General features: G+C 37.3%; 1 protein-coding gene and 1 pseudogene across 1 annotated transcript in view; both read left to right on the forward strand.

Annotated features, from left to right (window-relative positions):
• The window catches only part of LOC131760117 (matrix metalloproteinase-20), a 47,697-nt gene that overhangs the window by 24,560 nt on the left and 8,337 nt on the right, over positions 1 to 14,800 (forward strand). Inside the window, 2 exon segments of the mRNA XM_059069909.2 lie at positions 7,944 to 8,080; positions 9,063 to 9,219. Of these exon segments, the coding sequence (XP_058925892.1) occupies positions 7,944 to 8,080; positions 9,063 to 9,219 (294 nt within the window).
• On the forward strand, positions 4,752 to 6,141 carry LOC131760115 (heterogeneous nuclear ribonucleoprotein K pseudogene; annotated as a pseudogene).

Genomic DNA, 14,800 nt, shown 5'->3' on the forward strand with positions numbered 1-14,800 from the left:
TCAAATCATGGATTTCTCCAGATATATGCCCAAGAGTGGGATTGCAGGATCACACGTAGCTCTATTTTTTAAGGAACCTCCATACTATTCTCCATAGTGGCTGTACCAGTTTATATTCCCACCAGTGTAGTAGGAGGGTTCCTTTTCTCAAAACCTTCTCCAGCATTTATTATTTGTAGACTTTTTGATGATGGCCATTCTGACCAGTGTGAGGTCATACCACATTGTAGTTTTGATTTACATTTCTCAAATTATTAGTGAAGTTGAGCATCTTTTCATGTGTCTTTTGGCCATCTATATGTCTTCTTTGGAGAAATGTCTATTTAGATCTTCTGCCCATTTTTTGATTGGGTTGTTTTTTTAATATTGAAATACTTGTATATTTTGGAGGTTAATCCCTTGTCAGTCACATCACTTGCAAATATTTTCTCCCATTCTGTAGGTTGTCTTTTCATTCTGTTTATGGTTTTCTTTGCTGTGCAAAAGCTTTTAAATTTAATTAGGTCCCATATGTTTATTTTTGTCTTTATTTCTGTTACTCTAGGAGATGTATCCAAAAACATATTGCTGCAACTTATGTCAAAGAGTGTTCTGCCTATGTTTTCCTCTAAGAGTTTTATAGTATCTAGTCTTACATTTAGGCCTTTAATCGATTTTGAGTTTATTTTTGTGTGTGGTGTTAAAGAATGTTCTAATTTCATTCTTTTACATGTAGCTGTCCAGTTTTTGAAACATCACTTATTAAAGAGACTGTCTTTTCTCCATTGTAAATTCTTGCCTCCTTTATCAAAGATAAGGTGACCATAGGTGCATGGGTTTATTTCTGGGCTTCCTATCCTGTTCCATTGATCTATATTTCTGTTTTGGTAACAGTAGCATTACTGTAGCTTTGTAGTATAGTCTGAAGTCAGGGAGTCTGATTCCTCCAGTTCTGTTTTTCTTTCTCAAGATTGCTTTGGCTATTTGGGTCTTTTGTGTTTCCATAAAAATTTTTAAATTCTTTTGTTCTAATTCTATGAAAAATGTCATTGTAATTTGATAGGGATTGCATTGAATCTGTAGATTGCCTTGGGTATTATAGTCATTTTGACAATATTGATTCTTCCAATCCAAGAACATCATATATCTTTCCATCTGTTTGTATCATCTTTGATTTCTTTTATCAGTGTCTTACAGTTTTTGGAGTACAAGTCTTTGCTGCCTTAGGTAGGTTTATTCCTAGGTATTTTATTCTTTTTGATGTGATGGTAAATGGGAGTGTTTCCTTAATTGCTCTTCCTGAGGTTTTGTTGTTAGTGTATAGGAATGCAAGAGATTTCTATGTATTATTTTTGTATCCTGCAACTTTACCAAATTTATTGATGAGCTCTAATAATTTTCTGGTAGTGTCTTTAGGATTTTCTATGTATAGTATCATGTCATATGCAAACAGTGACCATTTTACTTCCTTTCCAGTTTGAAATTCCTTTTATTTCTTTTTCTTCTCTGCTGTGGCTAGGACTTCCAAAACTATGTTAAATAAAAGTGGCAAGAGTGGGCATCCTTGTGTTGTTCCTGATCTTAGAGGAAATGTTTTCAGCTTTTCACTGTTGAGTATGATGTTATTAGCTGTGGGTTTGTCATATAAGGCCTTTTTTATGTTGAGGTTCCCTCTATGCCCACTTTCTGGAGGACTTTTATCATAAATGGATGTGGAATTTTATCAAAAGCTTTATCTGCATCTGTTGATCATATGATTTTTATTCTTCAATTTGTTAATGTGGTGTATCACACTGATTAATTGCAGATATTAAAAAATACCTGCACCGCAGGGATAAATCCCACTTTATCATGGTGTATGATCCTTTGAATGTATTGTTGGATTCAGTTTGCTAGTATTTTGTTGAGGACTTTTGCATCTATGTTAATCAATGATATTGGTCTATAATTTTCTTTTTTGTGTGCTATCTTTTACTCATTTTGGTATCAGGGTGATTGTGGCCTCATAGAATGAGTTCAGAAGTGTTCCTTCCTCTGCAATTATTTGGAATAGTTTCAGGATAGGTGTTAACTCTTCTCTTAATGTTTGGTAGAATTCACCCGTGAAGTCATTCACCTGTGATCCTGGACTTCTATTTGTTGAGAGTTTTTAAATCACAGATTCAATTCCAGTACTTGTGATTGATCTGTTCATATTTTCTATTTCTTCCTGGTTCAGCCTTGGGAGATTGTACATTTCTAAGAATTTGTCCATTTCTTCTAGGTTGTCCATTTTATCAGCATATAGTTGCTTGTCTCTCATGATCCTTTGTATTTCTGTGGTGTCAGTTGTAACATCTCCTTTTTCATTTCTAATTTTATTGATTTGGGCCCTCTCCCTTTTTTTTCTTAATGAGTCTGGCTAAAGGGTTATCAATTTTGTTGATCTTTTCAAAGAACAAGCTTTTAGTTTCATTGATCTTTGTTATTGTTTTCTTCCTTTCTATTTCATTTACTTCCGCTCTGATCTTAATGATTTCTTTCCTTCTACTAACTTTGAGCTTTGTTTGTTCTTCTTTCTATAGTTACTTTAGGTGTAAGGTTAGGTTGTTTATTTGAGATTTTTCTCATTTCCTGAAGTAAGCGTGTATCACTATAAACCTCCCTCTTAGAACTGCTTTTGCTGAGTCCCACAGGGTTTGGATCATCATGTTTTCATTTTCATTTGTCTTAGGTATTTTTTTGATTTCCTCTTTGATTTCTTCAGTGATCCATTGGTTGTTTAGTAGCATATTGTTTAGCCTCCACGTGTTTGTGTTTTTTTAGTTGATTTCTAATCTCATAGCATTGTGGTAGGAAAAGATGCTTGATATGATTTCAATTTTCTTAAATTTACTGAGGCTTGCTTTGTGGCCCAGCATGTGATGTGTTCTGGAGAATGTTCCATGTGCACTGGAAAAGAATGTGTATTCTGATTGCTTTTGGATGGAATGCTCTATAAATATCAGTTAAGTTAATCTGTCATTAATGTGTCATTTAAAGCCTGTGTTTCATTATGGGTTTCTGTCTGGATGATCTGTCCATTGACATAAATGGGGCATTAAAGTCCCCCATTATTATTGTGTTATTGTCAATTTCTCCTTTTAGGTCTGTTAACATTTGCCTTATATATTGAGGTGCTCCCATGTTGGGTTCATATATATTTACAATTGTTATATCTTCTTCTTGGATTGATCCCTTAATCATTACATAGTGTCTTCTTTGTCTCTTGTAACAGTCTTTATTTTAAAGTCTATTTTTTCTCATATGAGTATTGCTACTCCAGCTTTATTCTGATTTCCATTTACATAGAATACCTTTTTACATACCCCTTCAGCTGTTCCTTTCCAACAGTTTTATAGATTTTCATTTTGCTTATATTTTAAATCCATTTACAGCTGTATTAGGAGGTTATTTGCTATACATTTTTTGTCAATTTTAATTTACTAATTATTGTTACCTATAGTTCTAAGTTTGTAAATCCTCTGAATATGTGTTCTATTGCTTTATTACCCAGCAGACATAATTTTTCTTCATTAATGTACTGAAATTTTTCATGAGTACAGATTCTTTTGGAATTTGTGATATTTTACACAAGTATCACACATAGGTAGTGTTTATTACTACTTATACATACAGTGTATACATTCTAATATGTCATAAATGTTTTAACTAAGGTTTCTTAACTTTGGCACGTACTGATATTTTGAGCTAGACAAGTCTTTGTCATGTTGGGCTGTCCTGCGCATTGTAGGATGTAAACTAAAATGTCATCCCTTGTCTTCACTAGACTCCAGTAGCATTGCTCCCCCTGCCCACTTTTCTCATTTCTTCATCCCCACTATTATAATTGCCTGAAAGTCACGCTTTGTGCCTTAGTGAGAATCTAGCACAGTGACTTGAGCAAAGTCCTCATTTCAGAAGTATGTATTAAACTGAATTAATTGGAAAACACTTGTTTTTTGGATTCTTCATCAGGTTCCCAGTTAATGCATTGTTTTGTCCTCCTTATCAAAGATGAGATTATGGACTGTTGACATGATCTCTTTTTCTCTTTTCATTACCTTATTCTTCTGGATACCCAAACCTGTGCTCTTTCTGTGATAGTGAAGAGAAGGGAGAGGGGGAAAGCAGTCCCTCTGGCCTTCAGCAAAAGTTAGGTCTCATTGGGTAAGGGGTCAAGTTATAAACAGAGAAAAACCAGAGGTCACAGGCTGAGGAGGAGCAAGTAGATTAGTTAGGGCATGTGATGAAAATCAACAGAGCTCTAGTCTAATCAGCTCTGTTTGCCCCTAACCACTGCTGACATTTGGGCCCATCAGCTTTCCTGGATCTCAGTCTTCCATTTGTTAAAACGTATGGTCTACATAAAGTTGTGATGTGTAGAGCTTGGGGAAAGGAAGTGTACCCTCAATGGCCTCCTGCCACACTGAGTATTGTCTATGGTAGATGCCCAAATAATAATTTTTAAAATGGACAATATCCAGCCAAGTGGAATTTTACAGTTTATAATGCACTTTCATATGCTTTATCTCAATTGATCCTCATAAGAATCTCAGGAGATAGGCCAGTTATTATTATTTGCATTTACGAGATTATGAAACAGGGCTGAGGTGGCACGGCGGCATAGGGACGGTAGCCTTGCCCAGCTACTGCAGCACTAGGGTGTCAGTTGGTCCCACCCAGAACACTTCAGTTCTGCCCTGCAAGGATATAGTTAATAATAGATTGGTGTGACTCTTTAATACAAGAAAATGAAAACTGAACAGTCAGTGGAAACCTTTCCCAACACTGAAACCAATGGCAAATTTGGTAAATGCCCTGCTGAAGATATGGAAGGGGAACAAGCTTTTAAAAGATCTAGAAGCACTGATGAGATGGCTGAATTACGCATTCTGTTTCAGAGTAAGAATGCTAGGGCAGTGATTGGAAAAGAAGGCAAAAATATTAAGGCTCTCCGTACAGACTACAATGCCAGTGTTTCAGTCCCAGACAGCAGTGGTCCCGAGCACATATTGAGTATCAGTGCTGATATTGAAACAATTGGAGAAATTCTGAAGAAAATCATCCCTACCTTGGAAGAGGGCCTGCAGTTGCCATCACCCACTGCAACCAGCCAGGTCCCGCTAGAATCTGATGCTGTGGAATGCTTAAATTACCAACACTATAAAGGAAGCGACTTTGACTGTGAGTTGAGACTGTTGATTCATCAGAGTCTGGCTGGAGAAGTTATTGGGGTCAAAGCTGCTAAAATCAAAGAACTTCGAGAGAACACTCAAACAATCAAGCTTTTCCAGGAATGTTGTCCTCAATCCACTGACAGAGTCGTTCTTATTGGAGGAAAATCTGATAGGGTTGTAGAGTGCATAAAGATCATCCTTGATCTTATATCAGAGTCTCCCATCAAAGCACATGCTCAGCCTTATGATCCCAATTTTTACGATGAAACCTATGATTATGGTGGTTTTACAATTATGTTCAATGGCCACCGGATGTCCCGTGGGATTTCCCATGTAGGGAAGAGGTGGTTTTGACAGAATGCCTCCTGGTCGGGGTGGGCATGCCATGTCTCCATCCAGAAGGGATTATGATTATATGAGCCCTCGCCGAGGCCCTCCTCCACCTCCTCCTGGACGAGGGGTCCGGGGTGGTGGCAGAGCTCGGAATCTTCCTCTTCCTCCACCACCACCACCTAGAGGAGGAGAGCTAATGGCCTATGACAGAAGAGGAAGACCTGGAGACCGTTATGATGGCATGGCTGGTTTCAATGCTGATGAAACCTGGGACTCTGCAATAGATACGTGGAGCCTATCAGAGTGGCAGATGAATTATGAACCAGAGGGTGGCTCTGGATATGATTATTCCTATGCAGGGGGTCGTGGCTCATATGGTAATCTTAGTGGACCTATTATTACTACACAAGTAACTATTCCCAAAGATTTAGCTGGATCTGTTATTGGCAAAGGTGGTGAGTAGATTAAACAAATCCATCATGAGTCAGGAGCTTCAATCAAAATTGATGAGCCTTTAGAAGGGTCCGAAGATCAGATCATTACCATTATAGGAACACAGGACCAGATACAGAATGCACAATATTTGCTGCAGGACACTGTGAAGCAGTATGCAGATGCTGAAGGATTATAATGCAAGATATTTTTTCTTTTTTATAGTGTGAAGCAGTGTTCTGGAAAGTTTATCTAAGACTAGTGAAGAACTGAAGGGGTCCTGCATCTTTTGTTTTTATCTGCTTCTGTTTAAAAAGCCAACATTCCTCTGCTTCATAGGTGTTCTGCATTTGAGATGCAGTGAAATCTTTGCTGTTTACCAGATGTAATGTTTTAGTTCCTTACAAACAGGGGTGGGGGTTGGGGGAGGGTGTACAGAAAGTAACATTGAAATTTTGAAACAGCAGCAGAGTGAGTGAATTTTAATTTTTGTTCCTTGTTGGTGGTTTAAAAACAAATCCCCCCCCATGTAATTATTGTGAACATTTTGCTTTGTGGTCATTGTAACATTTGGCGGGGGGTGGGACGGAGGAAAAGTAACAATAGTGCATATGTCCCTGGCATCTATTCAGAGCAATGCGCAGAATGTAATACTCTTTTGTAAGAAATGTTTTATGATTTTTAAAGTAAATTTAGTGAACCTAAAAAAAAAGGAGATTATGAAACAGGCTTGGAGATAACAGTCAGCATTGGAATTGCAACTCCAGCTTACAGCCTTCTAAAACATGATGTGCTTTTCCTTTTGCCTCTTGATGTTGCTTAGGAACATGAAGTATTTCTCTCTCTCAATACAGCTCTCCTTTAGATTTTGTCATCAACTTAAAGTGCCTCATCTTGATGGCTACGCCAGCTCCCTAAATGGAATGACACATCCCTTCTGTGGGATACACTCTAAGTTCTCAGAGCATCATGAGCTTGACTCTTCATTGCACAAATTGCTCTGAATTATAATTGTCTAATCACTTATCTGCCTCTACTACTAGATTATAGCTTCTTGAGGGCAGAGCCTGAGTCTTATTCAGTGCTTCATCCTTGATGTCTACCTCAGTGCCTGCTGACAGGTGTTCCATAAATATTTGTTAAATTAACTAAAACTCAACATAAGATTTAAGGAGTGCCTAAACTTACTACATGGAAAATTAAATGTCAGAACTTTATTACAATTTCCCTGTCCACAAATAATTTTATGTGTTGATTCTAGCTTCTGTGGAGTCAAGTAAACTATTCATATTTTATAAGAATGATTTGCATCTCCAAAATTCAAAGTGGACTTCATTTACATTGAAGGTTTCAACCCAGTACCCTCTTATATACTCCCACAATTTTATGTAAATAATACTGGATAAATGGGTAGTTGAGTTGATAAATCTTAAGTTAATGTGTGTGTACCAGAGTTTCTCTGAAGTAGCCATTAGGTCCAAAGATATAAACATTTTCAATAGATAAGTACATAGGCAACATCATTTATAATTGTTAATGTTTTTGCTGTTTTTACAGGAAATAATTAGCCTCTTCCAACCACAAAAGTTTGGCTCATTTATATAATATCCATAAAGTGCATCTGGATGGTATTTATCTTTATGAGATTTTAATTTTTAAAAGATCAGAAGGGGAAAAGGAAATTTGTAGCAAATGATACTTGGAATAGGAAGGTGCACAGCTTAAGTGTATAAATTATTGATGTCAACCCTTGCTATCCTTTCATGTTTGAACATCCTTAAATAAATGAAGGAAAGAGGATTACAGAGAAGCTAAACGGATGAAAGGGGGGAAGAAACAGTTTACTAAAGTCAAAAAATTATGTTCTCCTTAAAAACAAGGCAACAGCAAGAGGCATTTAGAAATGGCCTCTGAAGTGTGGTTTGCAGTATATTTCAGCCCAGGTTCAATTGAAGATCTAAGTCAACCCTTGATCTTGATTTATTTTCCATTGCCCAATAGGATTTTCTGGCGTCGGCAGGTTCACTTGATGTCAGGGATCCGGCCCAGCACCATCACCAGCTTCTTCCCCCAGCTTATGTCCAATGTGGATGCAGCTTATGAAGTGGCTGAGAGGGGCACAGCTTACTTCTTTAAAGGTACCCTAAAGAACCCTCAAAGAAATAAGTGTCAGGGTACAGTGCCTGGTGCATCTGGAACACCTAGTACTGTCAGCATTTGTTAGCTATCACAGAGCATGTTCCAGTCACTCCTCCTCAGACTGGGGATAAAAAACCCCTCTACTGTACTGTGACAATGACAGGAGTGACAGTGACTATCAAACTCTTCTCAGAGCCAAAGATGTCATCTAGTGAGGCACTGTGATAAGTGACAGTGTCCAAGAAGGTAGAAACCTAGTCTCTGTCCCCTGGACCTCTGCTCTGAGTGACATGGTATACTCTACTGAGAGCCTCTAATTCACAAAAATCAGCATGGAACCCTCAGGAGAGCAAGACAAGCAGCTGGGAGTGGAGAGACGCCTGCAACTTCAGGAGGTGGACACACACAATATGTCTCTGTCTCCAGACCTTTACTATTTGAGTGACTTTGGGAAGTTATCTAACTGCTCTCAGTCTTCATTTCTTTCTGTGCAAAATAATTATAATAATAACAACCTTGAAGATATGACAATGGCTAGCCAGTGGAAGTTGTCCAATAAGTGGTAACTATCAGTTTTAACTTGTATTTTCTTGATGCTAAGGGCTAAGGGTAGAAGGTTGGTGCCAATTTAAGCAAGAATCACCTTTTGTGAGTTGCTTGCCCCTTGTCTCTCATACATATATGACACTGAAATGAGATTATACAGTTGTAAGGTATCTTGAAAAAATTGAATGTGTTAAATTTAAAACATAATTGTATCAATATTATTGCTTTCTTAAGGCATCACTAGGGATTTTGCCTCCAGAGCAAGTTTTAAGTCTTTTACTGAATTGAATAGAGGCTTTTATCTCCTACTAGGTTTTAGCCATGGTAAATATCCGATAAACTAGCCCTACTTGTGATCCTGCATAGAAATCCTCACGAGTGAAGAGCATCACTAAATGGTACAGAGTTTTTGTAAATTTTAATTTCTGTTTCCAGGACCCCACTACTGGATAACAAGAGGATTCCAAATGCAAGGTTCCCCTTGGACTATTTATGACTTTGGGTTCCCAAGATATGTGCAGCGAATAGATGCTGCCATCTATCTCAAGGATGCACAGAAGACCCTTTTCTTTGTGGGAGATGAATACTACAGGTATGGCTTTTCTCCTTTTGATTGTCCAGATGTATTCAGTAAGAAGGAAAAATGCTTTTGCAGAAAAGAATGCAAGGCAAGTTTGCTACAGGCCCATTGACTCTTCTCAGCCACTGGGGTGCCATTTACTGATGGTTGATACTGTCTTCAAGATACTGAACCATCCAAATAAGTGAAACATTCATTCAATAATCCCATTGTTTGGTCTTTAGCACAGGAATCATCCAAAGCTTAACTGAACCCCCCAGTGGCCTAAAAGAGTGGATGTAGCACTTCCAGTATATAATTACCCACTGGGAATGCCTGAAAGAAGCACTGATTCCCTCTTGGGTATCTATGCATTCCAGCACAGTCTGTGATTTTGTGCAAAATGAATGTGGTCTTGACTATGGGGCTCTTTGAAGGAAATTTTTGCTGAAATACAAAGGCCTTATTGCTAAGTCCTTTAACCCAGAACATGAAGATTCTTCTTATCCAAGGAGGATTACATATCATTTCCATGCCCGTCTTGCAGGAGGTCATTGTAAGCAGATCCAGTCACTGCACACAGGGTTACTCCTCACCTCTCCTGCCTCATCTTACCACTTTAATTGACTATGTTAGAGAACTGAGTGCAACTCTTTGTCAAGCGCTGCCTCTGCACCTTCTTTATTCACAGTTCTCACTTTAGCATTGCTTGTTTTTCTGAACTAGAAGAAAGAAACCAAAACAGACTCTAAACAGGTTACTGTGCTAAACGCTTTAGGTACCTGTTAGGGTCTGGTTGGCAGAGGATCCAACTTTGGTCCAAGGGTTTTCATTCTATTTTCTATTACATATTTTTAATAACCATTTCTGTTGTATAAAATAAATTTATAAATAAATATCTGTCATCTTCCTCAATTTAGAGCTGAGAAAGTAATATAACTGAAGCACAGATATACTTCATGATAAGAAAAATTTATTTCATAAAAATGAATGTCAAAATGTGGATCCTGCTGACTTTTCTGGGCCACTGAGAGCCCTGGTATCATTGCTCAAAGTATCACGTGCTGTCATGAGTTGTCACTTCCAGTCCAATGTTTAAACCACTAAGCCAGCTAATTTTCTTTCAGAACTTCCTTTATGAAATAGCAATAGTTATTCCCTTATTAAGTCCCTAATATCTGCTGGGTATACTCTCCAAAGTCTTTCTTTAAGGTAAGGTGGCTGTAATCACTGTGTTGACATACAGGAAGATAGATATTGAGAAATCCAACTCCTATTTTAGGTATTCAGAGAATGGCATCCAGAGATGCGTGTATGAGCAGGTGTGTGAGAGTATGAGTTATGATTATTTGGTTATTTGTCAAAGCCTGTTCATAGCCCAATTCTCCTTGGTGGGATTATCCACTCTCTTATTATTTCTATTCTCCATTCATCGCCTGGTCTTTGGACTAATCTACCACCCACAAGCACCCGCAGTAAAGCATGGACCTCCAACCAGGTAGGACTGAGGCTTAACAGCTAATACAAGGGGCCTGGTGAGAGGTTTTTAATTCTCCATAAATTTAGGGATGGGGAGGGGAGGGCCCCTGATTTTAACGATTCCTTATTCCCCTGAGGAAATAATTTTGAACCTTTCCAGTTGAACTTCTGTGTCTATTAAGGAAAAGTCTTTAGTAATCTAGATAAAACAGAGTCATTAAAAATTTGGCCTAGGGAACTAATGCAAATATTAAAGAGCTCCTTTTGATGGAAAGGAAAAGACACTGCAGTAGGCACTTTTGATATTAACCTCCCCAGGTTATTGAGAGTATTAAGTGATATAATGCATGTAGATACCTAGCACAGTGCCTGGCATATAGTAGGTGCTCAAAAAGAGTGACTGTTCAGTAATAGTAGGAACTTATATGGTAATTAACAAATAATTGCTTTAAAAGTTGTGATAATTAACAAATGATTGCTTAAACTTCAGTATTCCTATAAACAGCAATCCAGTCAAAGAGCTGGTCAAAGGGGATTTCCTTTTTAAATACTGAAGGGCCCTGAAATTGCACTGAAATCTCTGTTTTGGGCAAGGCAAAGACAGTCATTTCAGCAATCGAAGTCTTCTACTTCATACTCTCCAACACAAACACTGGTTTACATACTAAGGAATAAGACAAATAACCTTGAAAATGTTATTTTCAAATAACCTCAAAAGTTCAGGAAAAGCTAACATGTCATCTTTATTAATAAATCCCCCTGAATTCCACACATTTCACACATGAGTATGACCTTATTGTCTTATAAAGCCCTATATTGGTTAGAAATTATGTTCAGCTGTTAGTAAGAGAGACCCAGTAATAACTGTGGCTTAAACACATAAGGGTCTTTTTTTCTCATATATGTAAAATGTCTGAAGTTTATCAGATTTAGAGCTGGTAAGGTGGGTCCATGGCCATTAGGGACCCAAGTTCCTTCTGACATTTTGCTCTAGTATTAACAGGTAGCTTCCACTCTCATGGTTGCCACAGGATTCAAGGTGGCCAATGGTGCCTTAGCCATTACATCCTATTCTAAATAGGAAGAAAGAGGGCTGGAAGGAAAAAGCAAAGGAGGCAATGAAGTTCTATAGGTAAAGCACATGAACACACTCAAAAATACAAAAGCCTCAAGTTACAGACCAATAATTTTACTATTGACACCCATTGACATTGTGTTAGGATTTATTTTCCTTAGTCATTCCTCAGGTTCTTCTTCATGCTAGTTCAGTCTGTGACACAAATAATGTGCCAAGGGAAGAGAAGTCTCTGGATATGCAGATTGTCAGGGAAATTCTCCATGAACCCCTAGGGCTGGGGACCCGTTTTAGTGAATGAAATAGTATGAGAAAACTACTGAAGAATTCCTCCACTGAAGTTTGAGTGTTGGCTTGGGCCTAGGTTGATTCAGGCTGTAAGAGTAAGAACCCACATGTCAGTGTAATGTTGATAGTAACTTACAGTGGAGCAGCCCACAGAACTACAAAGTGAAATCCAAAAGGGGGTTCTGCCATGCTGATGCCGTCACATGCTACATTACGAAATGACATACTGGTTAAACTTTACTAACAAGGGCTACTTCCCCATACATTTGTTTGCTTTCATTCCTTCTTTTTCTTTTCCTAGAAGGCCTCAATGATCCAGCCAGTTTTTTTCTTTACCTTTCTTCCACTACCTATGGCTAATTTCTCCCTATAGATGTTCTCCCTTGCCTACTAATACCAGAGCAGTGATTACACCAAGGAGTTTCTGAGAACTGGGGGGGTGGGCAGGGGGACGGGGAGGAGCTATCAACTCCATCATTCTTTGACATGGTCAGTGTTTTCTAAATTTTGTGTAAAGTGACTTACAAATCTATAGGTTCCAGCCCTTTTCCACTCCTAAATCACTCTTTCTATATATATGGAGGCATGATTGATGCAAAATAGGATACAGTCTTCTAAATTCTTTCCTTCCTAGATATCCCAAGAATACTAGAACTGGATCTGTTTATTTAAGGATTTTATAGTTAGTCACCATAGAGAAATAAATAATAAGTAATAAAAATTTAAAAGATGGATGGAGTTCAAAATCTTGGGGTTTTAATCTTATTTTTTTTAATGTATTGCCAAACTACCACATTCAACATACATATATTGGGCATGATTACATGTCAGGATCTGTACTAGGACCTTCACACATGAGAAGGCACAAAGTTTGTTGTTTATAAGAGTGTAGACAAGAGTAAGAGAGTGTTAATGTCATCTCTAACAGCAGTCATCTGGCAACCTGGATCACCTTTCTGTTTTAGTTTAATCATCTTCAAAATGGAGGCAGAAATAGTATCTACTTCATTGAGTTGTGGAAATGAATGAGAAAAATGTGAAATGCCTGTCCTATATAGTAAGTACTCAGTTCATATTGGGTGTTATTAATGCCCTCAACAACTCTTACAGTTGAGGGTAAATGTATAGATAAGTAATTAAGAACAATCCAGGTGCCACAAGTGGCCTTTTAAAAGACTGCACAGGGATCAGTGGGGCAAAACAAAGAGGAAATGGCCAATTCTAGCAAAATTGTCAAGGAAGAGTTCTTAGAGGAAGCAGTGACTGAGCTTCATCTTGAGAGTTGAGTAGGAGTTTCCCAAACAGGAGGGGCAGGGTGTTTCCAGGCAGAGAGAGCAGTTGAAGCAAAAGCACTGATGCATAAAAAAGCCTGTGTATAGGAGGAAAACCTCAAGCAGTTCAGTATGATTAGAACGTGGGCTAGAATGAGAGATTTGGCCCAAGGACAGAGATCATGGAGGGCCTATGCCTTTCTAGGGAGATCAGTGTTAATTTATAGAAAAGAGGGATATCTTTAAATGTCTTAAATAAGGAAGTAACCCATTAAGATTTGTGTTATTGAAATATCACTCTGGCAGCAGTGTGACTGGATTAGAGGGGGACAACACTGGAAGTCAGCCAAACCAGTTAGGCCAGAAAGTAGTGGGAAACATCTTCAGAGTGCTTAAAGAAAAAACTCTCAACCAAGAATCCTATATTGCACAATGCTATCTTTCAAAAATGAAGGCAAAATAAAGACATTCCCAGATAAACAAAAACAGAGAATTTGTCATTAGCATCTTCCTTACAAGAAGTACTAAAGAAAATTCTTCAGGCTTCAGCAAGTAACCCCAGACAGCTATTTGAAATTTTGAATCCACATAAAAAAACAGAGTACCAGTAAATGTAATTATGTAATTATAAAAGATAGTATAAATGTGTATTTGTTCTCTTAATTGATTTTTAAATTAATTAAAATTAACTGTATAAAGCTGTGCGTATATATATATATTATATATATATAATTGTATGTTTGGACCTATAACATATAGAAAGATAATATACATTTATATATAAACTTTGAAGCAGATTATGTTGTTAAAATATATATATAGTATGCTCTATAGCAACCACTAAGGAAATAACTTAATTAAATGAAGTAAAAACTCATGAAAGAAATTTAAATGGTATACTGGAAATTCTTCATTAAAGCAAAAGGAAGCATTAAGGAGGAAAAAAGGAACTAAAAAAGATATGAGACCTGTAGAAAATAAAAGCAAAATGGCAGATATAAATCTAATTATATCAATAATATTAAATGTAAATAGATTAAACAATCTAATCAAATTGCAAAGGTTGTCAGACTGGATAAAAAAATAAGATGTCACTGTGTACTCAAAGATACAAATAGACTGAGAGTAAAAGGATGGAAAAAATATACATCATGCAAACAATGACCATAAGAAAGCCAGGGTGGCTATGCTAATACCAGGCAACAAAACATATTAAAATAATACTTTTCAAATAAAAATTATTACTAGGAATAGAGAGAGATAATTTATAGTGATAGAAGGGTTACTCTACCAGGAATATACAATCTAACAGCAGGGCCCCAAAATGGATGAAGCAAAAAACTGACAAAAATGCAGGGAGAAAACCACAACTGAAATAATCATAGTTGGAGACTTCAATACTTCACTTTCAATAATGTACAGAACGACTGGACAACAAGAGCAATTAGAAAAGAAAGACATGAACAGCATTATAAGCCAACTAGACCTAACAGATATCTAT

The sequence above is a fragment of the Kogia breviceps genome, chromosome 7 (genome assembly GCF_026419965.1).
Source record: "Kogia breviceps isolate mKogBre1 chromosome 7, mKogBre1 haplotype 1, whole genome shotgun sequence".
NCBI classification, from domain to species: domain Eukaryota; kingdom Metazoa; phylum Chordata; class Mammalia; order Artiodactyla; family Physeteridae; genus Kogia; species Kogia breviceps.